Consider the following 27,922-nt stretch of genomic DNA (forward strand, 5'->3'; position numbering starts at 1 on the left):
ATAATACTTCTCTTGCTATTGCCAGTCAAAATTTTGTATCCTCTCTATTTCGGCCACCATCAGTTATGTTACGACCCATAGCGCAAAAATTCTTCTACTATTTCTAGCGTCTCATTTCGAAATCTCATTCCCTCACCATTCGATCACAATCCTTTACCCTTGTTTTGCTTTAATTCATGTTCATCTTATATACTTTCAAGACACTGTTTATTCCGTTGAAATGCTCCTCCAAGCCCACTTCTGTCTCTGGCAGAATTCCGGTGTCATCGTCAAACGGCAGAGATTTCATTCCTTCTCCCTGAACTCTAATTCTCTTCCTGTATATCTCCTTCGTTTGCTTCACTGCTTGCTCGATGTGCAGATTGAATAATATTGGAGATACCTACGATCCTGTCTCACTATCTTCTGAATCACTCCTTGCCTTTCATGCACCTCACCTCTTATAGATGCGGACGGATTTCTGTACAAGTTATAGATACCATTTCACTCCCTGTATTTTATTCCTACTCTCTTCAAAATTTCAAAGATTATAGGGCACTTAACATTGTCAAAAGCTTTCTCTAAATCTATAAATGCTATAAACATAGGTTTTTCTTTCTTCAATCTATCTTCTTGGATAAGTGGTACGATCAGGCATCTGTGTTCCTGTATTTCTCTGAAACCCAAACTGATTTTCCACATTGTTGCCTTTTACCAGTTCTTCCACTCTTGTGTAAATAGCTTGTGTCAGTATTTTGCATTGATGACTTATTAAACTAATGGTTCGATATAATTCACAACTTAGAGCGACTGCCTTATTTGGAATTGCAATTATTACGTTTTTCCTTAAGTGTGAGTGAGTGTATTTCCCCAGTATCATATATCTTGCACATCAGATGCAATAATTTTGTCGTGGTTAGCTCTCGCGCCGGCCTCAGTGACCGAGCGGTTGTAGGCGCTTCAGTCTGGAACCGCGTGACCGCTACGGTTGCAGATTCGAATCCTGCCTCGGGTATGGATGTGTGTGATGTCCTTAGGTTAGTTAGGTTTAAGTAGTTCTAAGTTCTAGGGGTCTGACGACCACAGATGTTAAGTCCCATAGTGCTCAGAGCCATTTGAACCATTTTTGAAGTTTCCCTTGTATAGACATTCTATATGTTCCGTCCGCCTTTCATTGTCTCCTTTGCTTAGTACCTGCAAAACTCTTGATATTCACACAGTCGCTTCTATTTTCTTCAGAGGTCTCATCCGTCCCCTAGTTCTGCATACCATTCCTGCTTACCTGTTCTGCACTTTCTGTCAATTCATATTTTATACATTTGTATTCTCTTGCTGCATTTTTATATTTTCTCCTTTCATCATTTAAACTCAGTTATTCAGGGACTTCTACTAGGTCTTGCTTTTTTACCTATGTGATCGTGTGCTGCCTTTACTATTTCATCTCTGAAAGCTATGCATCCAACTTCAATCGTATTCCTTTCACCTGTTACAGTCCAGTGTTTCCCGATGTTCTCTCTGAAACTTTCCTTCAGCCACATAGTCTAGAAAACTACCAAACAATTATCGAACGCATGTCAAGCACATTCGCAGCTGTATTGCGTTCCAATAGTGGAGGAACACGCTATTAAGCACATGGTAATTATGTTTTGGCTCAGCAGTATATGCATTTGCTACAACAAAGCATTTCTGGGTTAGCATCTGATGCTGATTTCAATTGTTTTGATGGTGGCCAATGGTGCCTAATTGTACTTAATGATGCAAAATATTTTCTGAGATCACATAAAAAAATTTGTACAATTCAAAAAATTAACTCTTTCATACCCAGCAGCGAAGAACCTGTCCATAGCTACCAAGGTGTGCGTTTTGTGAGCCAGTCTTTGGTGAGTCAGTAGCAGAGAGAACCACCGTTCCCATTTCTGGAGGCTTCATCTTTGCTGAGTTACAGAACTCTATTTAACCCGAAACAACAGCCACACTGCAATACTCACGTCTGGTGGTCACCATTCTTCACTCAGTCTCTTTCCTGGTGTATTCAACTACAAGTGTCCAACAATTGCTCCAGCCACTCGTCAAACACACACACTATTTGTACATCCAAGACATGAGGTCATCACACATATCTTACCAGATGGATCCTCACAGGTTACCTGCGCCCAACAAATGTTCCAGCTCTCTGTAAATGTCGCCCAATATTTTCACATAATCCCTCTGATTACACAATAGGTAGAAATTCTCCACAAAGCTTATGTCCTCATGGACTGCCTTCCACACCCGTTCGTTTTTAGGGTTGAGCTTGTACAGGTCACCACCAGCCTCTAGCAGCTCCAGACCTGGGACACTGCCCACATCCTGGCGCTGAAACAAGCTGAGGCTACTGTCATCGAGGCAGATGTTCGTCAGCAAGACGCATGTGACTCTGCCGTTCACCAGTGACTTGTTAATTTTTCTGTAGGAGGTGCAGTACTTGCTGAGACTGAAGTAACCGCCGGAAGTCTGGGTCAGCCACATGCGCCTGGCGATGGTCATCCTCCTAGCGGTTATGCGTCTGACCTGGACGAGCAGGGCGTGCACCTCAGAATGTTCCTCGCGTCGCCACACCAGCACCACATCGCCGAACTTGCCTGCATCGCGATTGTTGGGAGACAACTGGAAGAGAAGCCCACGCCTCAGGCAGCGGAGGAGGACCAGGGCCAGCACACGCTTCTTGTACGATCCTCCAAATTCTGCAGTGAGTGCTCCCTTCTTGTACTCCATAGCAGCAGACCTACAACAAGCAGGATGATGATGATGATGATGATGATGACAGTGGTGGTGGTGATGTTGGTTTTCGGGTACTCAAGTGCGAGGGTAGCAGCACCGTTTCTGAATATGAATGTACTTATTTAGTACGAAAGTAAGTCAAAAAGTATCTACACAACACCTTTCTAATATATTAGAACACCATTATAAAATCTACAATGGCACAATTTCGCAACATAGACACCGTACCCTGCCTGCCAACATCTTCTCTCTATCGCTGCATCAGTTTTCCAGTACCTTTAGAAACAAGTTTCTCAGTTGAGCAGCATGGGATGTACTCGCCACTCCCTTCCAAAATCTCTTTCTTCACTGGAGGAGAACTGACATCCTTTTAAACTAGAGGTGCTGTCTGGGCTCCAACAGGGTGGGCAGCTCCGTCAAAAATTTAAAATTAATACCAATAGTTTGGTGTGGGGTTCCTTACAATCTTGCAAGACGAAGACTTAATTATTTTGAATGGACTGCTTGTGCTAAACACATTCACTTTTCAAACTTCTCTCTCCATCAGGACAAACTCCGAGTGGTTCCCAGACAAACGAATCGTACATGAATTAGCATAACCAAAAGACTTTTAAAAGAAGTTTTAAATGACATTCAGATGAGTTGGTATCCAGCGAAAGTCGATTTCTTCCGTTCCTCATTTCATCCCAAAGTTGGCTCCATAAGGCATCAAACATTGTTCCCCTAATATCACTGCTGTGAAATGACGTACTTACCCCTTATAATCGCAAAGAACAGTGGAAAATTGAAATATATCAGAAGACGGATTCGAACCTTCATATTATAACACAAGGCTCAACGATTTGACACCACTGAGTAATGAAAGTGACGTCTCAAAACAACTAAGTTAACAAGGTATTATAAGAAGCTTGATGAGAACAACGAAGTAAAACAATCGATTCAGTGGTTTGTTAGAAAACATTCGACTTACTCGTATTTGGTTGTAGTTTGATGTATCGATTGAATGCTTCATTCATCCTTTTGAGTGAAACCAGTCTACGGAGACAACTGAAAGGAAATAATTGATTTAGCTAGCTGCTGTTTTATGGCCATTCATTTCTTTTGAGAGAAACCAGAAACCGAATGAAAACAGGGGGTACATTCTGTTGTAGTTATACATATTGACTAAGTTATTCGTTCTTTCTTTTCAAGTGAAACTATTCTGTAGTCTTTCTGTTGGCCACCCGTTAGATTAACTGTTGTTTACCTGTTCATTCTTTTGAGAGCAGTCAGTCTGTGGTACTTCTATTTGTTGAACCAAAGAACTGGTATACATCGGGCATATCTGTGGTACGAAAACATCTCGGGTGGAGAGGGTGGGCGGCGGGGGGGGGGGGGGGGGGGGAGGAGTGCGGGGGGTTGGGGCGGCCGGCCGTGGCTGGAGGTACACAAAAGTTAAAATACGATATTGCAGTGCCTGTAGCGTTCAAAAGTACGATGCATAGTTCCTTCAGACTTGCATGCATGATCGAAGAAACAGGTGTTGTAGCGACTACAGCCGTTATGAAAACCACCAGCTGTATATGGGAATGATGACAATGAAAATTTATGCCTGACCAGGACTCGAGCCCGAATTTCTCGTTTTATGTGTGTGGTCGCCGTAGCTGCTTTGGCTATCTGTGTACGACACATGGCCAGAACCAAACTTCCATATGTTGTCGTTTCTGTCGCAAAATATATTCATACACACATTATGTAACTCCCATACCGGGGAGGACATTTTAATTGAAAGTTGCTGCCTGGTATCGGTGGATAAACACACTATTACAGTGTCCGTGTTGTCAAGAATGACACATTCATCCTTTGGATATGCATGCATATTCAAGAAGCGATGGTAGAGGAGATGAATAGAAAGGAAAGAGGAAGAACGGCAAGATCAAGGCATTTAGTGACAGAGATGTGACATGTGGTGAGAGCTGTAGAACCCCGCCACAAGAAGAAGAAGAAGAAGAAGAAATATTATGAGTGATGGATGAAAACTAGCGAAAAACGATACAAAGAATTTCAAAAATTCAAATCAAAAAGTAGTTGTTCATATATTCTAAGTGCAAATTTACAACGGAGAAACTTTGACGTCAGCCGAATATTGATATGTAACGGCAGAAGTACGAAAAAATATTTTTAAGTAAATGAATAAGTGAGACAGTTTAGACCTATTGCTTTTTTACATCTCTTTGAAATGAGATACATTACTTGTGCCTTAAAATTGTCATAATAATGTAGTAACGAGTACCTGGTGCCCTCGTCGCTATCCAGCCAGTGCTCATGCCACTTCGCTGCTTGCCCACAGCCACTGGAGCCTGCTGGAGACCCCACCTGATCCTCTGGCAGGGGTGTGGTGCACCCATCTGCAACGTCAGTGGCACGACAGGGGCTGCTGCTGCTATTGCTGCCATTTCCTCTCTTCTCGCGAAGATAGCTCAAAACTCCTACTGTTCTGAAGTTGTGAGGGTCAATGAAAATGGGCACCTGAAAAATAACACCTGTCTTTAGAATATAATCGCAACAAAGTGATAACGTAATAAGAACAGTAACTGTTTTGTGCTGTCTGCAGTACTAGGCACCCATGCCATGCCTAATTCTCAGGAAAGGAGAAGTATTATAGTGTAGTCAGCTGTTTTTCTTTCGAGGAAATGATTTACATATCGGTATTACGGAGGTTTTTAACATAGTCGGAACTGGAACTTTTTTTATGGCTACTTACAAGTCACTATTCACCTTCCAAAATGCACGTTAAGACAAAAAAAAGTACCACAAAGGAACCATCCGACTGGGATAGAAATGGGTAGTTGTGATGTGCATATACAGCCAAACAAGTGATTGCAATTTCAGGAAAATTGGGTGATATATTCAAGAGAAAGATCTTCACAAATTGGGCAAGTCAGTAAATCGTTGGTCCACCTCTGACCCTTATGCAAGCAGCTTCTCGTCGTGGCTTTGGTTGACAGAGTTGTTGTATGCCCTCCTGACGGGTACTGTCCCAAGCCTGTCCAACTGGCGCTTTAGACACTCAAAATCCCGAGTTGGTTCCTTCCAGTAACGCTAATCTTCTCAATTGGGGAGAGATGTGGCGACCTTGTTGGCCATGATAGGGGTTGAAAGGCACGAAGACAGGCAGCATAAACACTCGCTGTGTGTGGTTAGTCATTATCTTGCTGAAATGTAAGCCCAGGATGGCTTGCTATGGAGGACAACAAGCCTGGCCATAGAACATCGTCGACATATCGACATACCGCTGTGCTTTAAAGGCAGCTCAGTTGTCAACCAAAAAGGTCCTGCTATGAAACGAAATGGCATCCCAGATCATCATTCCTGGTTGTTGGGTGACAGTCAGGTTGGTATCCCACCACTGTCTGGGGCGTTCAAATGGCTCTAAGCACTATGGGACTTAACATCTGAGGTCATCAGTAGAACTACTTAAACCTAACTAATCTAAGGTCATCACACATATCCATGCCTGAGGCAGGATTCGAATCTGTGACAGTAGCAGCAGTGCGGTTCCAGACTGAAGCACCTAGAACCTCTCGTCCACAGCGGCCGGCGTCTGGAGCGTCTCCAGACACGTCTGCGCTGGTCATTGGGGTTCTATTCGAAGCAGGATTCATTACTGAATTTTACTCCAATCAATGATATTCCGGGCCAAATGTGCCCGACACCACTGAAAACGGGCTTGTTCACTTGTGGGTGTAGAGAGGTCAATGGTAGTTGATGCAAGAGACGCCGTGAGCTTAGTCTCCTTTCTGTGAGCTGCGTATTAATGGTCTCTGTGGGTACTGAAGCATCTATTGTACGTACGATGGATGAGAATGGTGAACACAGGGCTATGAGTACCTCTTGACGATTGCTTGGTCGACACATTCTGTCATCTTTCTAGGTCGACCACTTTCTTCCTGGTATTATATTCGACCATAGTTCACTCATTCCTGCAAACGTCGTCGAATAGTTACATCAGGCCCATTCAAATGTCGAGCAAATTACCTATTACTCCAATTGGCTTCTTTGAACTCAACTACACACCTTCTCTCAAACGCAGACATCTGTGTGTATTGCTCATGTATCTGTCTGTGGGGCATAATCACTGTGCATATGAATATACGGAACGAAATTTGGAAAAACTTTATGCCCTGGTATCGACACGACTGTTGTTTACTATCCTTGCCAGCTGTGAGGTGAAACCGCTCTGCAACATCACACATCCATCCATCGGCCGCCAAAGTTTATAAATTTGATTTTCTGTCGATACCTTCATGATTTACAATTTGTGACCAACTTGTATAACTCTGTATCGTTTTCTTTTTCTTAAGAGTGGATTAAAAGTACTCCGTATCACCTGGTTATCCCCCCCCCCTCCCCGTACAAAGTAACGTATGGGCACACTTCGGTACTATAACCCAAAAAAAAGTAATAAGTTTGCAAAATCTATATACTGACTGGTTATAGTTAAACTTACCCTATTTAACACGTTATAGGACAGAAACTAATTACCGTACAAGTACCAAACTTGGTAGCATTAATCTCCGGAAAATTAAGTTCACAATTTCCATGCATCACAGCGCCACCGTCCAGTTCCAGCTGTGGCCACCAGGTGTCATGATCAGTCATTGTGGTTCACAGTCTCACAAACCTGACCAGCCGCAGTGCACTTGACATGTCAACATGGCCTTGGACAAAAGGAGCAGGGCATTATTGGTGAAGCTCTATTATCAAAACAACAGCAATGCTGCAGCTGCACTTCGGGAATATTGCTGGCTGAAAGGATTACGGAAGGGTGTTCTTCATCCACGTGCTGTGTGGAGCATTTTGAAGAAGTTTGAATCAACTGGAGAACCGGGCGTCGCTGCGGGAAGAGGCCAACGACCGCTTGCACCACGGGTTGTTGATGAAACCGCTGTTGCTATGGCAGACAAGGCAGCTCAAAATTCTCGATCGTCAGGCAGTACACGTGCTCTGCCACGACAGTTGAACATCCCGTGGTCCACTGTACGGAAGGCGCTTCGAATCATTCTCAAATGGTGTCCATACAAGATCCATATCGTACAGCAGCTTGCACCTCAGGACGCACGACAGCATGCCGATGTCGCTCTCCACTTTCGCGTAAGGATTGAAGTTGACGAGGGCTCGCCCTGGACCATCTTATGGACAGACGAAGCTAATTTTTCTCTGACGGATGAGGCGAACACACAGAATTGCCGAGGGTGGGAATCTTCCCCACAATTCATTGTGCATGAAGTTCCTCTGTATGGTGAACGTGTCAGCACATGGTGTGGCTTCACAGCTACGTTCATCATTGGCCCATTCTTTTTTGAAGAGACTGGCGCTACAGGATGAAAGACGTGCAGTGTGACTGGCCAGCGTTACTGCAATATGCTTCTCCAGTATGTCATACCCGCTCTGCACTAGAGAGACGCCTTGAACTCAACAGTTTTCATGCAGCATGTGACCCCACCGCACATCGCTCGTGAAGTTCACCTGCTTTTCTGAAACACAGTTGGAAACGATCGAATTATTAGCCGGTCGTTTCCAAATGCTTGATCGGCACCATCACTTGATCTCACTCTCTCTGACTTCTGGTTGTGGGGCTTATCAGTAGGACAGGGTTTACCAGGGGAACATTCACACATGTGCTGGTCTGATGTGCAGCATATCAAGAGAGGTAGCCACCATACCGATGGACATGCTTCGTTCTGCCGTCCAAAATGCAATCCTGCGCTTTCAGACTCTTCTGGACACTGATCGGCGCCATATTGAACAGCTTTTGTAGCAGTCATGATACTGGTTTGTAATGGCATGATGTACCGTAGCAGCGTATTAAAAGTGTTTCAATTGAATTGATTCTGCATTATTTCTCTTCCTTAACATTAATGCCACCAACTTTGGTGTTTGTAGGGTAATTAGTTTTCATGTTATAACGTGTTAAACAGGGAAAGTTCAATTGTAACTATCCGGTATATAAAAAAGAGTGTTCGTTTGATTATTTGTTTGTAATTCAAAAAAACTACAGTTTTATTCCGACCTTCATGATATTTTTCGTACTTTATCTTCAAGACAAGAGGAAGATCATTTCCAACATAAGATTTCTGACTATAAATATATACATGTGTAATCTATAAAGGGGAAAGGTGGTTACCAAAAATCTCTAAAAAGTTTTTGGCCGATTTACTTCAAATTTCGTAACGATACTCTAGTGAACATGTGAGCGGACATAGGCTACCCCTCTCTCTCTCTCTCTCTCCATAAGTATACAAGTTGAGTCAGGAGGTAAGGTACGTGCTTTGACGGGCGATACTACTGGTGATTCTGAATAAGAAAACTTCTAATAAATATATGGCATTTTCTTAACCGTCTCTGGGTATACCAATGAAAACAAAATGGTTCAAATGGCTCTGAGCACTATGGGACTCAACTGCTGAGGTCATTAGTCCCCTAGAACTTAGAACTAGTTAAACCTAACTAACCTAAGGACATCACAAACATCCATGCCCGAGGCAGGATTCGAACCTGCGACCGTAGCGGTCTTGCGGTTCCAGACTGCAACGCCTTTAACCGCACGGCCACTTCGGCCGGCCCAATGAAAACAGCTAGGAGCAGAAAAGGTGCAGGTGACGGAAAATTAAGACACTTTTATGTTATGGTTTGTTTAATTGTGTACGTTTCCTCACAGAAGATGTTCAAACAGTCCATCGTCAAATTCAGTGCATGATGCTGCTCTTGTAGACAGGTGTTGCGTCGACGATCGGAGCTCAGATTCGCATTCCTTTACCTGGGCACAAGCACGTAAAATACGAGCTAGAAGTTCCTCTCTTGTGTCCACTCTGCTCTTGTAGACGTCACTCTTCAGCCAGCCCCACAAACAGTAATCCAATGGGGTAAGATCGGGTGACCTCGGTGGCCAAGCAATGACTCCACGGTGACAGATCCAACGACCAGGATACGTTGTGTTGAGATACTGTGTCACTGGCAGTACGGAATGTGTAGGAGCTCCGTCATGCTGAAAGTACACATGGGCTCGTGTTGCCACAGGAATATCCTCCACGCATTCAGATAACACATTTTGAAGAAACTCAAGATACCGTGTCCCAGTAAGACAGTTATCTAAAACAACTGGACCCATGAGTTGGTCATCAATAAAACGGCATCACACGTTGACTGAGAAACGTCGTTGAAATCTCGTTTCCACAGCAGCGTGCAAATTTTAATTTGCCCATACATGATAGTTGCGCGTGTTGTTGATTCCGTTGCGGGTAAATACTGACGTATCAGTGAACTGAATACGTGGAATTAATCGATCGTTGGCAATGATCCATTTACAGAATTCTTGCCGGGCGGCAGCATCATCTTCATGCAGATGTTGTACACTCTGCCGATGAAAGGGATACAAACTGTGCTCGTGTACTGTGCGTATCACTCGTGTCTGTGGAATACCAAGCTGGGTAGCAATTCTTCTAGAGCTAGTAGTAGGGTTGCGTTCCACTAATGAAGAATGTTTTCAGCTACATTAAGAGTTTGTTGTACGGGACGTTGAGAGACAACATTTACGCTGGGAAGCGTACCACGCTCACGGAATCCGTGAAACACCCAGCTAAACCCCCTGCTATCTGGCCCTCTGCGATTCGGAAATCGTTGTTGGTATTCTCGCACATCACCTCTTTAATTCCCATTGGACAAACCACAGACAAACAACATGTCAGCATACTCTGCATGTGTGAAGATCCGTGGCATTTTCACCACACAAAACTGTATTCGTTGTTCACGCAACAACACTGTAGTACCTTTCACTACGACAAGCACTGTCGGACTGAGACTTGAGGTAAACAAATGCACTATGCACAAGTGAACTGCGTACTGACATAGTAAGGATGACGCTACACGTTTCCCTTTCCTAGTAGTTTTCATTGGTTTACTCGGAAACGATTACGAAAAGGGCACATGTTTATTAGAAGTTTTTTGTTCAGAATCACCACTTGAATCACCCCTCAAAGCATGTACCTTTACTCCTGACTCACTCTGTATATACACTCATCAAAAAAAGTTTTGCATCACCTCGGTTCCGAGAGTTCCGGAACCTGTACAGAAAATTGGAATGCAGATCCACATAAACATCATTGCACGCCTGTATTCGTTGTGGCATACTATCCACAAGTTCATCAAAGCGCTTTTGGTCCAGATTTTCCCACTCCTCAACGGCGATTCGGCGTAGATCCTCAGAGTGGTTGGTGGGTCACGTCATCCATAAACAGCCCTTTTCAATCTTTCCCAGGCATGTTCGATAGGGTTCATGTCTGGAGAACATGCCGGCCACTTTACTCGAGCAATGTCGTTGTCCTGAAGGAAGTTATTCAAAAGATATGCACGATGGGGGCGCGAATTGTTGCTCTTGAAGACGAATGCCTCACCAATATTCTGACGATATGGTTTTACTATCGGTCGGAGGATGGCATTCACGTATTGTACAGCCGTTACGGCACTTTCCATGACCACCAGCGGCGTTCGTCGGCCCTACATAATGCCACCCCAAAACAGCAGGGAACGTCCACATTGCTGCATTCGCTGGACAGTGTGTTTAAGGCGTTCAGCCTGACCAGATTCCCTCCAAACACATCTCCGACGATTCTCTGGTTAAAGGCATATGCGACAGTCATCAGTGAAGAGAACGTGATGCCACTCCTGAGCGGTCCATTCGGCATGTTGTTGGGCCCATCTGTACCGCACTGCATGGTGTTGTAGTTGCAAAGATGGACCTCGCCATGGATGTCGGGAGTGCAGTTGTGCATCATGCAGCCTATTGCGCAAAGTTTGAGTCTTAACGCGATGTCCTGTGGCTGCGCGAATAGCATTATTCAACTTGATAGCATTGGTGTCAGGGTCCCTCCGAGCTATAATCCGTAGGTAGCGATCATCCACTGCAGTAGTAACACGTGGTCGCCACGAGCGAGGCATGTCATCAAGAGTTCCTGTCTCTCTGTATCTCCTCCATGTCTGAACAACATCGCTTTGGTTCAGTCTGAGATGCCTCGACACTTCCCTTGTTGAGAGCCTCTCCTGGCACAAAGCAACAATACGGACGCGATCGAACTTCGGTATTGACCATATAGGCATGGCTGAACTACAGACAACACGAGCTGTGTACCTGCTCCCTGGTGGAATGACTGGAACTGATAGGCTGTCAGGCCACCTCCGTCTAATAGGCGCTGCTCATGCAAGGTTGTTTACATCTCTGGGCAGGTTTAGTGACATCTCTGAATAGTCAACAGGACTGCGTTGTGATACAATATCCATAGTCAACGTCTATCTTCAGGGGTTATGGGAACTGGGGTGATGCAAAACTTTTTTTGATGTGTGTGTATAGCCGATTTACTTCAAATTTCTACATGCAGATGAAATACATTATCTGATGATGACTCAATGTGGCACAAGCCCAATCACTCTATGTGGTAGTGACAACCGCACACGTATGAAGCCATCTAAAAAGGATATTATGGAGCTGATTCCCCATCGAAAATGATCATACTCCTTCAGCGCAGCATGACTGCGATATTCGCTCCTGCCAAGTTGCTCGAGGTGCCTGCAGGCAGACAACCCCTCGACACACCTTCTCATTCACATGCCTACCTGTAGACGCCTAGGAATACTTGACAGGTTGAAACTTCCTGGCAGGTTAAAATTGTGTGCCGGACCAAGACTCGAACTCGGGGCTTTGCCTTTCGCGGGCAAGTGCTCTACCATCTGAGCTACCCAAGCACAACTCACACCCCATCCTCACAGCTTTACTTCTGCCAGTACCTCGTCTCCTACCTTCCTGCGAGTTCGAGTCTCGGTCCAGTCCACAGTTTTATTCTTCCAGGAAGTATCATATCAGCGCACACTCCGCTGCAAAGTGAAAATCTCATTCTGAATACTTCACAGGTTGTTTCAGTACATTTTCACGTGTAACATTCTCGGTAAAGATAGGTAGGTGGATTTCGTGAACCGAAGACTCTTAGAGGAATCCTTTGCCGCTCTGTTCACATGTGTGTTAATGTTGCACCCCCTCATCACCAAGCTACAGGAGGATGCGAAACAGGAGGTTTAAAAATCATAAGCACCTTCTGCTGCTTCGAGTCACGTTCAGATTCCATCGAATGGTACTGAGGGGTCCCTAGTGGTTGGTTGGGTTGTTTTGGGGAAGGAGACCAGACAGTGAAGTCATCGGTCTCATCGGATTAGGGAAGGACGGGGAAGGAAGTCGGCCGTGCCCTTTGAAAGGAACCATCCCGGCATTTGCCTGGAGCGATTTAGGGAAATCACGGAAAACCTAAATCAGGATGGCCGGACGCGGGATTGAACCGTCGGGTCCCTAGTGGTGCGAACCTCTACACGAGAGTAAAATTGCCGATCGCGCTGCATTCCGAATGAATGCCATCACGTTCATTAGAGGTGCAACCCCCAGTGTGCTCAGGGAAGGCTTGAAACGTCGAGGGTTGTCAGTAGTGTCGAAGGCTGTGAAGAACTTCGTCCTGTTGCTCATCGCATTCTGAACTGTGTGGATATCAACGCCCCAGGGAAAATGGTGGTTCCATTTATGAACCCCCCCCCCCCCCCCGTAGCCCTTTCGTGTGGATCCTGAGCGGCTGTGTGTGTGAAACGTTTCCCTCGGGCACCCGTAAACAAACCACGTGACTTCAACGCTGGCGTCGCGGTTCTGACCTCCACAGCAGAGGCGTCAAGAGAAGGGGTGAAATGTGGGTAAGAAGGGTTGCGACGACCTTCCTACCGTGTGACACGTCGACGGCGGTGTTGGGAAGAGTTGTAGTGGAATTTGGTGCCAATGTGACACCATTAACCCACCTCACATGAAGTTCTGAGCTTTGGCCTTTTCTTCACATGCGTCGACACGTTGCTGTTTGAAACGCCACAAGGCAAATGCTGGTTGTCACCTTTTAGCCAAATTTCAACCCCGCCTCCGTAGCGCAGCGGTAGTGTTACCGCCTACAGCGCTAGGGGGCCCGGGTTCGATTCCCAGCAAGGGGCTGGGTGTTGTGTGTCCTTCACCATCATTTTCATCATCACTGACACGCAAGTCGCCGAAGTGGTGTCAACTACAAAGACTTGCAATACGGCGGCCGAACCCCGAAGGGGATACCCCGGCCAATAAATGCCATACGCTCATCTCATTTTCAACCCTTTGCATCGCAATTGGGAATAACTGCGGAATGAGGGGATTTCGAAAAAAATAATCCTATAATTCTGTTGCGCAGCGCGCAATATTAGCCAGAGACTTTACCACTTGTAAATAGTTAGGTCAGTAAAAGCTAATTACAGTCCATTTGTCAGTATATTGTACACCATATTAGGCAACCTTCAATATCATCTTAAGACGGTCATTATTATTGTGCAATATGAAATATTGCGCAGTATGGTCGCCAGTCTATGGGCCACTTAAGGTACGTTTCACATGTAGCGTAGATGAGCTAAAGAGAAATTCCATTGGCTAATTATGTGATTGTCTTTCAGTAATCGTATTAATTCAGTTAAGGACTTGCTGCGTCAAGATTGATTGTTAGATCCACAGTAAAGCAGTAGGTATTTCTAGGCAATCAGCGAGTACTCATGATCATATGTGCTTCTTCTTCAACACTCTGGAGTCATTCATTGTGAGCTAAGAAGGGTTTCACTTACTGGCTAAGATAGTACATTTTTTCAGTGGATGGCTTCAGTCGTGTCGAAGAAGTGACTTCTGTCGTATCGGGATACGTGACTGAATACGAGTTTGCACATTTCATCTGATACTTACACATTTTTTTCGAATGCGCCCTCCTCAGCTGACATGGCCCTTCACTGCCCCAAACTTTTGCCTACTATATTCCTGATTAATATTCTTCAGTCCCAATTTTCACATGCATATGTTGAGTATAAGTGATTTATAGATGCCCGTTTTTGTTTTTCTATATATACATTTGCTCTTTAGGATACCACACAAGGCATAAAATATTTCATGTACGTTTTCAATCCTAATTTTACGTTGTGGGCTTCATTTACGAATCCTCCATCTCACATATTAACACTTCATTTATTTCTTCAACTGTTTCGGTTTGGATGTTTATAATTCTTATTATCTTTGGCAGTATAAGTGAGCACAGAATAATTTGTTTTGTTGCTGATATTGTTGAAGGTAAAGCTAAAAAACTGAAATTTGGATCTTCGGTAACACTTGAACATTTTAAGTGTCAAATTCCTTAAAAAAAACATAAATACAAGGGGAAGTCAGAAAGTAAAGAGATTTTTGAGAAAAAGAAGCCGGCCGGGGTGGCCGAGTGGCTCTAGTCGCGAAGTCCCGAACTGCGCGACTGCTACGGTCGCATGTTCGAATCCTGCCTAGGGCATGGATGTGTGTGATGTCCTTGGGTTAGTTAGGTTTAAGTAGTTCCCAAGTTCTAGGGGACTGATGACGTCAGATGTTAAGTCCCATAGCGCTCAGAGCCATTTGAGAAGAAAAATATTTATTCTGATGACAGAAAATTGAAACACACATTATTTTTCTACACACCCTCCCTGGACTTCAACACACTTTATCCAACGTTTCACAAGTTTTTTGATTCCGTCGGAAAAAAGCTTCCTGGTTGTGCCTGTAAACAATTTTGCACCGCATCAACGACGTCTACATCGGTTTGCGAATCTTCTTCCCCTGAGCGCTTCCTTCACTGGTCCAAACATAGAAACCAGTTGGAGCCAGGCCTCGACTGTATGGCGGGTGTTCCAGCAATTCGAATCCCAACTTCTTTACTGTTCCAGCCCTCCGTTTGGAAGAATGTGGCCGAGCGTTTTCTTGCTGCAGGGTAACAACTTTTCGCAGTTTTCCGCGATGATAACGAGTCAAATTTTTACGAGAAATGACCATCCTTTGCGTCTTACTCTACGCTGGAAGTTATTCGGTACCCATCTTGCACATACTTTCCCAAAGTTTAGCCTGTCGTATAAGATGGAATGTGCTGAACCATGGCTGATATGTAAAGTACTGGCGATTTCGTCCACTGTGTTTTCCATCACCACTCCCTCAACGACTTCCAAATTGTCCACAGTTGTTGACGTCGATGACCTGCCCGATCTTTCCTCGCTCTGTTCATTCGTAGATCTTGCTACGCTATAAATAGCTGTTACCACACTACACTCGTATTCGACGAATAATTTTCACAGGTTTAACGTCTTCGGCAAACAAAGAGCGCAAGACTGCCCTTATATCCTCCTTGGTGCAGATTGACAATGGAGCTGCCATGTTCCACGGTCTGCTACAATACACAACTAGCGCGAGAATAAGACTGACACGTTGTGTAGAACTGTTCCAGACGACACACTTCAGCCCTGGATACTAGCAGTGTTACCAAGCCCTTCGGTGGCAAACTGCAAAAGTCCCTTTACTTTTTGATTCCTCCTCGTTGTTGCCGAAAGATTTACAGTGAAGCGCCAAAGAAATTGGTATAGGCATGCGTAATCAAATATGGAGATTTGTAAACAGGCGGTATATGGCGCTCCAGTCGGCAATCCCTATATAAGACAAGCGTCTGGCGCAGTTGTTAGATCGGTTACTGCCACTAAAATGGCAAAATATCAAGATTTAAGTGAGTTTGAACGTGGTGTTATAGTCAGCGCACAAGGGATGAGACACAGCATCTCCGAGGTGGCGATGAAGTGGGGATTTTTCCGTACGACCATTTCACAAATGGACCTTGAAATCAGGAATCCGGTAAAACACCAAATCTCCGACATCGCTCGGTCGGAAAAAGATCCTGCAAGAACGGGACCAACGACGACAGAGGAGAATCGTTCAGTGAGACAGAAGTGCAGCCCTTCCGCAAACTGCTGCAGATTTCAATCCTGGGCCATCAACAAGTGTCAGTGTGCGAACCACTCAACGAAACATCATCGATATGGACTTTCGGAGCCGAAGGCCCACTCGTGTACTCTTGATGACTGCACGACACAAAGCTGTACGCCTTGCCTGGGCCCCTCGACACCAACATTGGACTGTTGATGACTGGAAACATGTTGCCTGGTCGGACAAGTCTCGTTTCAAATTGTATCAAGCGGATGGACGTGTACGGATATGGAGACAACCTCATGAATCCATGGACCCTGGATGTCAGCAGGAGACTGTACAAGCTCGTGGAGGCTCTGTATTGGTGTGAGGTGTGTGCAGTTGTATTGATATGGGACCTCTGATACGTCTAGATACGCCTCTAACATATGACATGCACGTAAGCATCCTGTTTGATCACCAGCATCCACTCAAGTCCATTGTGCGTTCCGACGGACTTGGGCAATTTCAGCTGGACAATGCGACACCCCACACCTCCAGAATTGCTACAGAATGGCTTTAGAAACACTCTTCTGAGTTTGAACACTTCCGCTGGCCACCAGACTCCCCAGACATGAACATTATTGACCATTTCTGGGGTGCCTTGCAACGCGTTGTTCAGAAGAAATCTCCACCCCTTGTACTCTTACGGCTTTACGAACAGCCCTGCAGGATTCATGGTGTCAATTCCCTCCAGGACTATTTCAGACATTAGTCAAGTCCATGGCACGTCGTGTTGTGGGACTTCTGTGCGCTCGCTGGGGCCGTAGATGATACTATGCAGGTGCACCAGTTTCTTCAGCGTATTTTCGAAAGGAAATCTTATAGTTCTACTCAAACCAAATACTTAAATTTGCAATAGGCGTGAACCACTGAACAATCGAATTACAATATCATAGTGCAATAACGCAATCAGAACACCTCCAAATATTTTCATTCAGAAAAATTTCACAGACCTTAATGTGACACCTCCCTCATAGATAAAGCATCAGTTGTTATTAAAAAAAATCATCATACTTACCCATACGTGTCCTTGCTCCCAGGCCTTTTCGGCGATGAGACTGAGACACTGTCTTGGGATATCTTCATACATCAGGTTTACAGCAGACTGAAACGTGAGACTATGTCAGTAGGGATTCTATTTTTAATGATCTTACTTGTGATAAAACAAAACAATAATCACTAAGAAGTTATTGAGTTTTTCGATATGACTACATTTTGTGTCACATTGAAAATACTCTTTCGTCCCAATCTTGTCACAAAGCACTCCTGAACTATTAGTGTCGGCCGCGTTTGTACGGTAAACATCGTAGAGTTCTGGATGGTAAAGTGACCAGTGTGATTTTTTACATTAACTACAGCAGCGCAGATACATCGAAAATGATGTAACATATTCACATGTTAACCTTGTCAAAGTGTGTGTACTGTTCCATAGCTCTGTATTTTAATCACTTCACTCAAATTCCACATTTGCACTTCGATAATGAATAAAGGAAGTACCTACAGAAACACATCACCTTCTGTTTTGGGAAACATGAGTCTATAAGCAAGTGGTAACATACAATGTTTCGAGCAAATGCTGGGCTTTTTGCCAAGTAATAACTCATTTATGACTCTTGTGAATCTGATGGATATATTAGTTATCCATTACACTGTAGTGTGTATTTTGTATTGAACCAGGGACCTACAAACGACGGAGAGGCTTCGTCTCGCCGTAGCTCTCAGTGGGTTACAACCCCACAACAGGCCACAGCAGTCCATCCACCCCACCGCCGCCCCACACCGAACCCAGGGTTATTGTGCGGTTCGACCCCCAGTGGATCCCTCATGGAAACGTCTCACACCAGACGAGTGTACCCAAGATATTTGCGTGGTAGAGTAATCATGGTGTACGCGTACGTGGAGACAGTGTTTGTGCAGCAATCACTGACATAGTGTAACTGAGGCGGAGTAAGGGGAACCAGCCCGCATTCGCCGAGGCAGATGGAAAACTGCCTAAAAACCATGCACAGACTGGCCGGCACACCGGACCTCGACACTAATCCGCCGGTCGGATTTGTGCCAGGGACCGGTACGCCTTTCCGCTCGGGAAGCAGCGTGTTAGACTGTGTGGCTAGCCAGGCAGGCCAGCTACATGTCCTTCTGTAGTCTTTACGACCATTAAGAGAAATTTGTGGCACAACTTGACTAGAAGAAGGGATCGGTTGGTAGGGCATATTCTGAGGCATCAAGGGATCACCAATTTAGTACTGGAGGGCAGCGTGGATGGCAAATATCGTAGAGGGAGACCAAAAGATGAATACACTAAACTGATTCAGAAGGATGTAGGTTGCAGTAGGTACTGGGAGATGAAGAACCTTGCACAGGATAGAGTAGCATGGAGAGCTGCATCAAACCAGTCTCTGCAGTGAAGACCACAAAAGCAACAACTTCCAAGCATTGACTGCACATATAAACTGAGTTTGAAAGTTAAATGATCTTGATAGGTCGCAGAACTGATTCGTCTTAGAATTTTAGAGGTACTTTTATTCGACTGCAGCCGTTCGTCACAGGGTGCTTCTCTTGTTGTAAATAAAAGGCGGTAACGTGGAAAAGCGAAATATGTTTGTAGAAAATGAAAAAAGTCGCTAAATATTTTTTCTGATGAATGTACAATTTTCTCTCATCGAAGGCGATTATATTCCGAATATCCCTCGAATGTCGCCAACAATACTGAAATGAAACTGCATACAAAAACCTAAAACTGCAAGGTCCATACTATATTTCACTAGTCAAGGTAAGAACTGAAGTAAATTGCCACATTATTATATAAATTAAAAAGGGAGTTAGACTATGAGCTACACAGGAATGGCATACCGTATCTGATAGTTAATGACATGTATACATGTTGCCGTTCTTAGGAGTCGTCAGTCGCGTTTTCTGTGGCATTTCGCTAGTTATTTGCAAATTTCTTTTTTTCCAATGTGTAGCTGGAGTCAGCACAGACAAATGCTGCTCATCACTTTTGTAAGCGACGCCAAACGTCAATGGAAAGCGTAAGTTTATTTGCCATTACAAATAAAGTTTTATGTGCCCAAATTAGTCTAGTGTGATATTCCTTTTATCGATGTGTATTAACGGGGGCAGTAAAACACGAAGAATAGCCAGTACCCCAGCACCGCTATGGCCCACTGCGTTTGCTACTGCGTGCAGCAGCACTTCTTAGTCGCTGCTGTAGTACTGGTTAATCTTCGTGTTTAACTGTTGCTGTTACGAGAGTCACTCCAAAAGAAATGCGCACTATTTTCCTAAAAATACAGTTTTCATTCTGCATGTGTGAAAGTTTCACAGTGTGTAGATACGTCATTCCCGCTTGTTTTCAAACTTAGTTCAACCTGCTCCCGTGAGTGGCGCCGTCACGGCATGTCTTCAAGATGGCTGCTACACTTGACGTTCGTCAGAAGCAATGTGCTGGCATAGAATTCCTGTGCTGTCAAAACGAGACAGTGGGAAACATCCACAAGAGGCCGAGAAAGGTGTATGGAGATGCTTCTGTCGATCGCAGTACAGTTAGTCGGTGGGCAAGCCGGTTACGTGATGAAAGCGGGCACGGCAATATTTAGGATTGTCCTCGCAGTGGCAGGCCTCGTACTGCACACACTCCAAACAATGTGCAGAGAGTTAACGAATTGGTGACTGCTGACAGACGCATCACAGTGAACGAATTGTCACGCTACATCTGGATAGGGGAAGGAAATGTTTGCAGAATACTGAAAGTGTTGGCGTTATAAAAGATTTGTGCCAGGTGGGTTCCCAGGATGTTGATAGTGGCTCACAAAGAAACAAGAAAAACGGCATGCAGCGAACTTTTAGAACAGTACGAGAATGGTGGAGATGAATTTCTTGGAAGAATTGTGACAGGTGATGAAACATGGCTCTATCATTTTTCACCATCATGGCATCATGCAAATTCGCCCAAAAAAAAAAAAAAAAAAATTTCAAAACTACACCTTCTGCTGGAAAAGTTACGGCTACGGTGTTTTTCGATTCTGAAGGACTCTTGCTTGTGGATATCGTGCCAAGTGGAACCACCATAAATTCTGATGCATATGTGACGACACTGAAGAAACGTCAAGCTCGACTGAGTCGTGTTCGACCACATCGGCAAAAGCAGGATGTTTTGCTGTTGCACGACAATGCACGGCCACATGTCAGTCAAAAAACCATGGAAGTGATCACAAAACTCGGATGGACAACACTGAAACACCCGCCTTACAGTCCTGACCTGGCTCCATGTGACTATCATCTCTTTGGGAAACTGAAAGACTCTCTTCATGGAACAAGATTTGAAGATGATGACTCCCTTGTGCACACTGCCAAACAGTGGCTCCAACAGGTTGGTCTAGAATTTTACCGTGCGGGTATACAAACGCTGGTTCCAAGATGGCGTAAGGCCGTTGAGAGGGATGGAAATTATGTGGAGAAATGAAAATATTGTTCCTAAAGGATGTATCTACACACTGTAAAACTTTCAAACATGTAGAGTAATAGATGGCTTTAAAAAAAATAGTGTGCATTTCTTTTGGAGTGACCATCGTAATATGCACGAATAAAGCAGTAGACTACTCTAGGTCACGTAAAATTTCATTTTAAAGTCATTCCATTTGTAACAGGAAACAAACCTACGCCCCCCGTCGACGCTGGCCATCGCGTGAGACACTTGATGAGCAGCATTTGTCTGGGCTCACTCCGGCTATACCTTGCAAAAACTAAACTTCAAATTCCTGTCGCAACAAGAGAGAAATAGCGCCTGATGAACCATGGGAGACACATCCAATATGCGGGGTGTAAACGGTATAAGCTGCCAAAAACTCATGGCAGTAGATCACAAGTAATTAATTTAAAAGTCTAGTAACATGATTGTCCCTTTCCTGCGGTGGTCCCAGGTCACTGTTTTTGGACATGTTGACATTGGACAGCGCACCCGGATTAGATGTGACTTGTGGAAACATGACGCACCGCGGTCCGCCTGCTTAGCTGCGTGGTAACGTGCCTGCCTCCCATGCAGCGGGCTTGGGTTCGATTCCCGGGATTGGTTGGAGATTTTTCTCCACTCCTCACCATCGTTTCATCCTCATCACCGGCACACAAGTTGCCCAATGTCGCGTCGACTGAAATAAGACTTGCACTTCGTGGCTGAACTTCCCCGGTTGGGGCCTCCCGGCCAACAATGCCTTACGATCATTTCATTTTTTCTTTATGCACAACAGACTGGGAGAGTTCATTAAACAGGATCAAACCTTTACGAGATTGCCTGCTCCACCCCCTCCTCCAACACAGCCGCACTTATGTACGCATCGGTTCGTGCGAAATAAATTGCTCACCTTCTAGCAGTAATTTATCGTAGATCGCTTGAGCCACGAAAGGTTCGTAACGACAGGAAAAAAAACGCAGGTCATTCCCGTTTTTAAGAAAGGCCGTAAGACAGATCCACATGATTATAGACTTATATCGCTGACGTCAGTCTGTTGTAAAATTAGGTAACATGGTTCATGCTCAAGAATCTACATCTATATCCATACTCCGCAAGCCACCTGACGGTGTGTGGCGGAGGGTACCCTGAGTACCTCTATCGGTTCTCCCTTCTATTCCAGTCTCGTATTGTTCGTGGAAAGAAGGATTGTCGGTATGCTTCTGTGTGGGCTCTAATCTCTCTGATTTTATCCTCATGGTCTCTTCGCGAGATATACGTAGGAGGGAGCAATATACTGCTTGACTCCTCGGTGAAGGTATGTTCTCGAAACTTTAACAAAAGCCCGTACCGAGCTACTGAGCGTCTCTCCTGCAGAGTCTTCCACTGGAGTTTATCTATCATCTCCGTAACGCTTTCGCGATTATTAAATGATCCTGTAACGAAGCGCGCTGCTCTCCGTTGGATCTTCTCTATCTCTTCTATCAATACTATCTGGTACGGATCCCACACTGTTGATCAGTATTCAAGCAGTGGGCGAACAAGTGTACTGTAACCTACTTCCTTTGTTTTCGGATTGCATTTCCTTAGGATTCTTCCAATGAATCTCAGTCTGGCATCCGCTTTGCCGACCATCAACTTTATATGATCATTCCATTTTAAATCACTCCTAATGCGTGCTCCCAGATAATTTATGGAATTAACTGCTTCCAGTTGCTGACCTGCTATTTTGTAGTTAAATGATAAGGGAACTATCTTTCTATGTATTCGCAGCACATTACACTTGTCTACATTGAGACTCAATTGCCACTCCCTGCACCATGCGTCTATTCGCTGCAGATCCTCCTGCATTTCAGTAAAATTTTCCATTGTTACAACCTCTCGATACACCACAGCATCATCTGCAAAAAGCCTCAGTGAACTTCCGATGTCATCCACATGGTCATTTATGTATATTGTGAATAGCAACGGTCCTATGACACTCCCCTGCGGCACACCTGAAATCACTCTTACTTCGGAAGACTTCTCTCCATTGAGAATGACATGCTGCGTTCTGTTATCTAGGAACTCTTCAATCCAATCACACAATTGGTCTGATAGTCCATATGCTCTTACTTTGTTCATTAAACGACTGTGGGGAACTGTGGTGGTGGTGGTGGTTAGTGTTTAACGTCCCGTCGACAACGAGGTCATTAGAGACGGAGCGCATGCTCGGGTTCGGGAAGGATTGGGAAGGAAATCGGCCGTGCCCTTTCAAAGGAACCATCCCGGCATTTACCTGAAACGATTTAGGGAAATCACGGAAAACCTAAATCAGGATGGCCGGAGACGGGATTGAACCGTCGTCCTCCCGAATGCGTGGGGAACTGTATCGAACGCCTTGCGGAAGTCAAGAAACACGGCATCTACCTGTGAACCCGTGTCTATGGCTCTCTGAGTCTCGTGGAGCAATAGCGCGAGCTGGGTTTCACACGACCGTCTTTTTCGAATCCCATGGTGATTCCTACAGAGTAGATTTCCAGTCTCCAGAAAAGTCATTATACTCCAACATAATACGTGTTCCAGAATTCTACAACTGATCGACGTTAGAGATATAGGTCGATAGTTCTGCACATCTGTTGACGTCCCTTCTTGAAAACGGGGATGACCTGTGCCCTTTTCCAATCCTTTGGAACGCCACGCTCTTCTAGAGACCTACGGTACACCGCTGCAAGAAGGGGGGCAAGTTCCTTCGCGTACTCTGTGTAAAATCGAACTGGTATCCCATCAGGTCCAGCGGCCTTTCCTCTTTTGAGCGATTTTAATTGTTTCTCTATCCCTCTGTCGTCTATTTCGAATTATGATGTTTTTGCAAAATGAACATTTCCTCTATAAAAATGAAAATGGATTCCGCAAACAGAGACCCTGCGAAACTAAGCTCGCTCTGTTCCTCCATGAGATCCACAGCGCAGTGGACAACGACGCTTAGGATGAGGCCGTGTTCCTTGATTTCAGTAAGGCATTTGACACCGTCCCGCATTGCTGTTTAATGAAAAGAATACGAGCTTACGAAGTATCGGAGCAGACCTGCGACTGGATTCAAGACTTTCTTGCAGATAGAACTCAACACGTTGCTCTTAACGGAACTAAATCGACAGATGTAAAGGTAATATCCGGAGTACCACAGGGAAGTGTGATAAGACCGTTGCTGTTTACAATATATATAAATGATCTAGTAGAAAGCGTCGGCTGCTCTTTAAGGCTATTCGTAGATGATGCAGTTGTCTATGCCAAAGTAGCAACGCCAGAAGTTAGTTAGAATTTGCAGAACGAGCTGCAAAGAATTGATGAATGGCGCAGGCTCTGGCAGTTGACCCTGAACGTAAATAAATGTAACATATTCCGCATACATAGGAAAAGAAATCCACTATTGTACAGCTACATTATTGATGATGAACAGCGGGGGACAGCGTTTGCCGTAAAATATGTAGGAGTAACTCTCCAGAGCGACATTAAGTGGTACGACCATATAAAACATATAGTGGGAAAAGCAGATACCAGACTCAAACTCATAGGAAGAATCTTAAGGAAATGTAACTCATCCGCGAAAGGAGTGGCTTATAAGGCGCTTGTTCTCCCGATTCCTGAGTATTGTTCATTTGTCTGTGATACTTATCAGGTAGGACTGATAGACGACATAGAGAAGATCCAACGAAGAGCGGCGCGTTTCGTCACGGGATCGTTTAGCTGGCGAGAGAGCGTTACGGAGATCGAAACTAACTCCAGTGGCAGACGTTACAAGAGAGGCGTTGTGCATCACGGAGAGATTTACTATTGAAATTTCGGGACAGCACTTTGCACGAGGAGTAAGACAACATATTACTTCCCCTTACATACATCTCGCATATTGACCACAAGGAGGTAGTTCGAGAAATTAGAGCCAATACAGAGGCTTACCGACAACCATTCTTCCTTCCCCCGCACTGTTTGCGAGTGGTCAGTGTTGGAGGGATCAGATAGTGGTACCGAAAGCACCCTCTGCCACACACCATTAAGTGGCTCGCGGAGTATGATGTAGGTGGAGATTTTCCGCTGCGCGTGTTGAAATCGCGAGCGTGAGCCGCAAACATGTAGGCAACGACGGCCTGTGTGGTTGAGTCACTGCAATGCTCCAATCCTGGGCAGTCGCCATGTTACCTGTGTTGACGTTATTTCAGCTCTGTTAAGGGGGGAAACCACATTAGTAGGTTAAAAATATACGATTTTTTAAAATTGCATAAATCGGAAGGTTAACTATCTAAGAATACCTGTCAAAATTTCAAAGCGAAATTCGCATTCGTTTAGATTTTCTGAGCATAGAACCGAGTGCACATCGGGTCCAGAAGGAAATTCTTCCAATATATTAAGATTTAGCAAGGGATGAATTACTGGAGAGATGTTTAGGTGGCCACACTTCAACTGCGAATGAAAGTTTTAATTCTACCTCCTAAACACTTGCACTCCGGACTGCAAGTCGTTGAATTGGCATCGTATGTAGCAGCGGGCTTATTCAATGAAGGAAATTCATCCCTTCTGATGGTCATGAACGAGGCAGGAATTGTAGTAGGCACACGAAGCTTCAGTTATGCCGAACAAATGGATAACCAGCGCGTGAGCCGGCAGAATCGACGTAGTTAGATGGAATCGAAGGAAGGTCGGAAAGCTCGAAAGCACTGCTGCAAGTGCAAAACGAAGCCTATCACGAAGACGAAGGATTGGTATATGATGCTGGACTCGCAAATTAATCGATAAGCATTTTACCCTATTGTTAACTTCTTTGAATTTCTAGTTTCCGCGAATTTATTTTTCAAACGCGTTTATCTCGAAATGACTTTTTTCACATTTGCGTGCAGTCTAACTCAAAAAGTGTAGAACGGATCATCATGAAAATAGATAGTATGATTCTTTACAAAATTACGAATTATATGAACTAAATCTGAGATGATATCATGATTTTAAGGGTATTTTTATTTGTATACTTAGAAAAAATATAGCGAAAATCGAAGTAAACTATTCCAACGCCTGCAAAATGTTTAATTTTCATTATTTTCACCTGAATTGAGGTTCATATTCTTAGAAAATAAGTAATTAATGTAAACTCAAAACCTTTTTGATTTCAGATGAAAATCGGAATGACTATACGGCACGCAATTGAAGAACTATACTCACAGCCTTCAGCGGACATCACAACGTAACTTTGTTATTTTTGACTGGAATTATTGAGAAAATTCGCAAAAACTGTTCGAAATATGAATAAAATGATGTCAAAATTTGATTAAATTCTAATTAATTCTTACTATCCAAAAAAATCCCAAAAAATCTGTGTCAAACAGCCGCCTAATGTGGTTAGGGTGGAAGGGAGATTTACTGTCACTGAACCATGCAACATTTATTTAATTTATGGCGAGTTAAAAGTGTTGCGAGGGCAGCTATACGAGATTGTCGAGAACGCTTCCCACGACGAAGAGTTCCCGCACGATTGTTATTTGTTGATATGCACCAAAGGTTTATATCATCATGAATCTCTACTTTTAGTCGATTATTTTGGTTGGTTGGTTGATTTGGTAGAGAGGAGCAAACGGTGCTTTAGGATTAGGAAAGGGGAAGGAAATCGGCTGTGGCCTTTCAAGGAAGCCATCCCGGCATTTGCCTGAAGCGATTTAAGTAAATCACTGAAAACCTAAATGAGGATGGCCGGATGCGGGACTGAACCGTCGTCCTCCCGAATGCGAGTCCAGTATGCCAAAAACTGCGCCACTTCGCTCGGTCGATTATTTTGCAATTCATTGGTAACACAGTACACCTGTTATCAAACTGCCCGTTGGCTTCTGTCTCTGGTTCTGCGGCCTTTGTTTGTTTGATGATTTTTCTGGCGTTTCGCCAGCTCTAATGGCTGGCATTGTCTGAGCTTCATCCTCCATTTCTGGTGGTGGACAGAAGCCAACAGACAGTTTGTCAACAAGAGGTCACAAAAACTGTAACAATTTTGTACAGTAGTTATCTTTACTTTTTCATATTTAAGTCTGTACGCGAAACCGATTGTCTGCTCTGATATGCTTCCGTTTTATTATCAAATAAATAATCACAGAATACAACTTATAGTACCTACTTAATTTGTATAGATTGAGAGATGCTGCTTTTTACTACCCCACGCAGAAGGCAGAGGCCCACAACGCGAAGAACGTACGTTGGAGGCTGAGGAACAAATTCTCGACTGCATCCACGAAGATCATACTCAGGGTATTAGAAGCACAGACAAATATTCTTATGTACTGAGCTACCGAGGCACGACTTCCAAACCACTCTCACAACAACACTTCGTCTCTCCTACTTTCTCAGCTTCACAGAAGACATTCTGCATAACTTTTGGAACTAGTGCTCCTGGGAGAAACGAAGGCAGAACACACTTCGCTGCAGAGTGAAAATTCACTTTGGAAACAATCTCCTCAGCTGGGGTAAGCCATTTTTTGGCAATATACTTTCTTCCGAGAGTGCTGATCCCTGGTATGCTTCCAAACTTCAGTGGAGTTTGGAAAGTAGGGGAGAGTACTGTCGGAAGTAAGGCTAGGAGGGTGGGGTGCGAGTCATGCACACCTGAGTCGGTAATAGCATTTGTCTGCAAAGGCTGAGGTTCCAAATAAGGTTCATAGCCGGCAGTACTGGATTAGTTACATGTAATGCACGGTACATCTTAATTTACCTCTAATTCTTCTCCCACCATACAGATGTTGGTGTCATTCTGTAAGTGACGTTTCACCTCCACGATGTTCCGGTACAGGGCCCGGCATCCGCCCTGCTCGAACACGGCCTGCAGTTGTACGGGGTCGTGCTGCCCCGCCTTCACGACC

The 27,922-nt window shown here is 44.5% G+C and overlaps 2 protein-coding genes across 2 annotated transcripts in view; both read right to left on the bottom strand.

Moving 5' to 3' along the window:
* Positions 1-27,812, bottom strand: LOC124551052. The gene is made up of 4 exons (XM_047125923.1): positions 27,775-27,812; positions 17,628-17,714; positions 5,012-5,247; positions 1-2,743 (listed from the first exon to the last, which is right to left on the bottom strand). Exons 1-4 carry the CDS (start codon positions 27,793-27,795, stop codon positions 2,116-2,118), a joined length of 972 nt encoding a protein of 323 aa, XP_046981879.1. The 5' UTR covers positions 27,796-27,812; the 3' UTR covers positions 1-2,115.
* The window catches only part of LOC124550733, a 51,825-nt gene continuing 51,711 nt past the window's right edge, over positions 27,809-27,922 (bottom strand). Inside the window, exon 6 of the mRNA XM_047125454.1 lies at positions 27,809-27,867. Coding sequence (XP_046981410.1) covers positions 27,809-27,867 — 59 coding nt within the window. The remainder of the gene's footprint in view (positions 27,868-27,922) is intronic.

Source organism: Schistocerca americana, chromosome 9, assembly GCF_021461395.2.
Source record: "Schistocerca americana isolate TAMUIC-IGC-003095 chromosome 9, iqSchAmer2.1, whole genome shotgun sequence".
Taxonomy (NCBI): domain Eukaryota; kingdom Metazoa; phylum Arthropoda; class Insecta; order Orthoptera; family Acrididae; genus Schistocerca; species Schistocerca americana.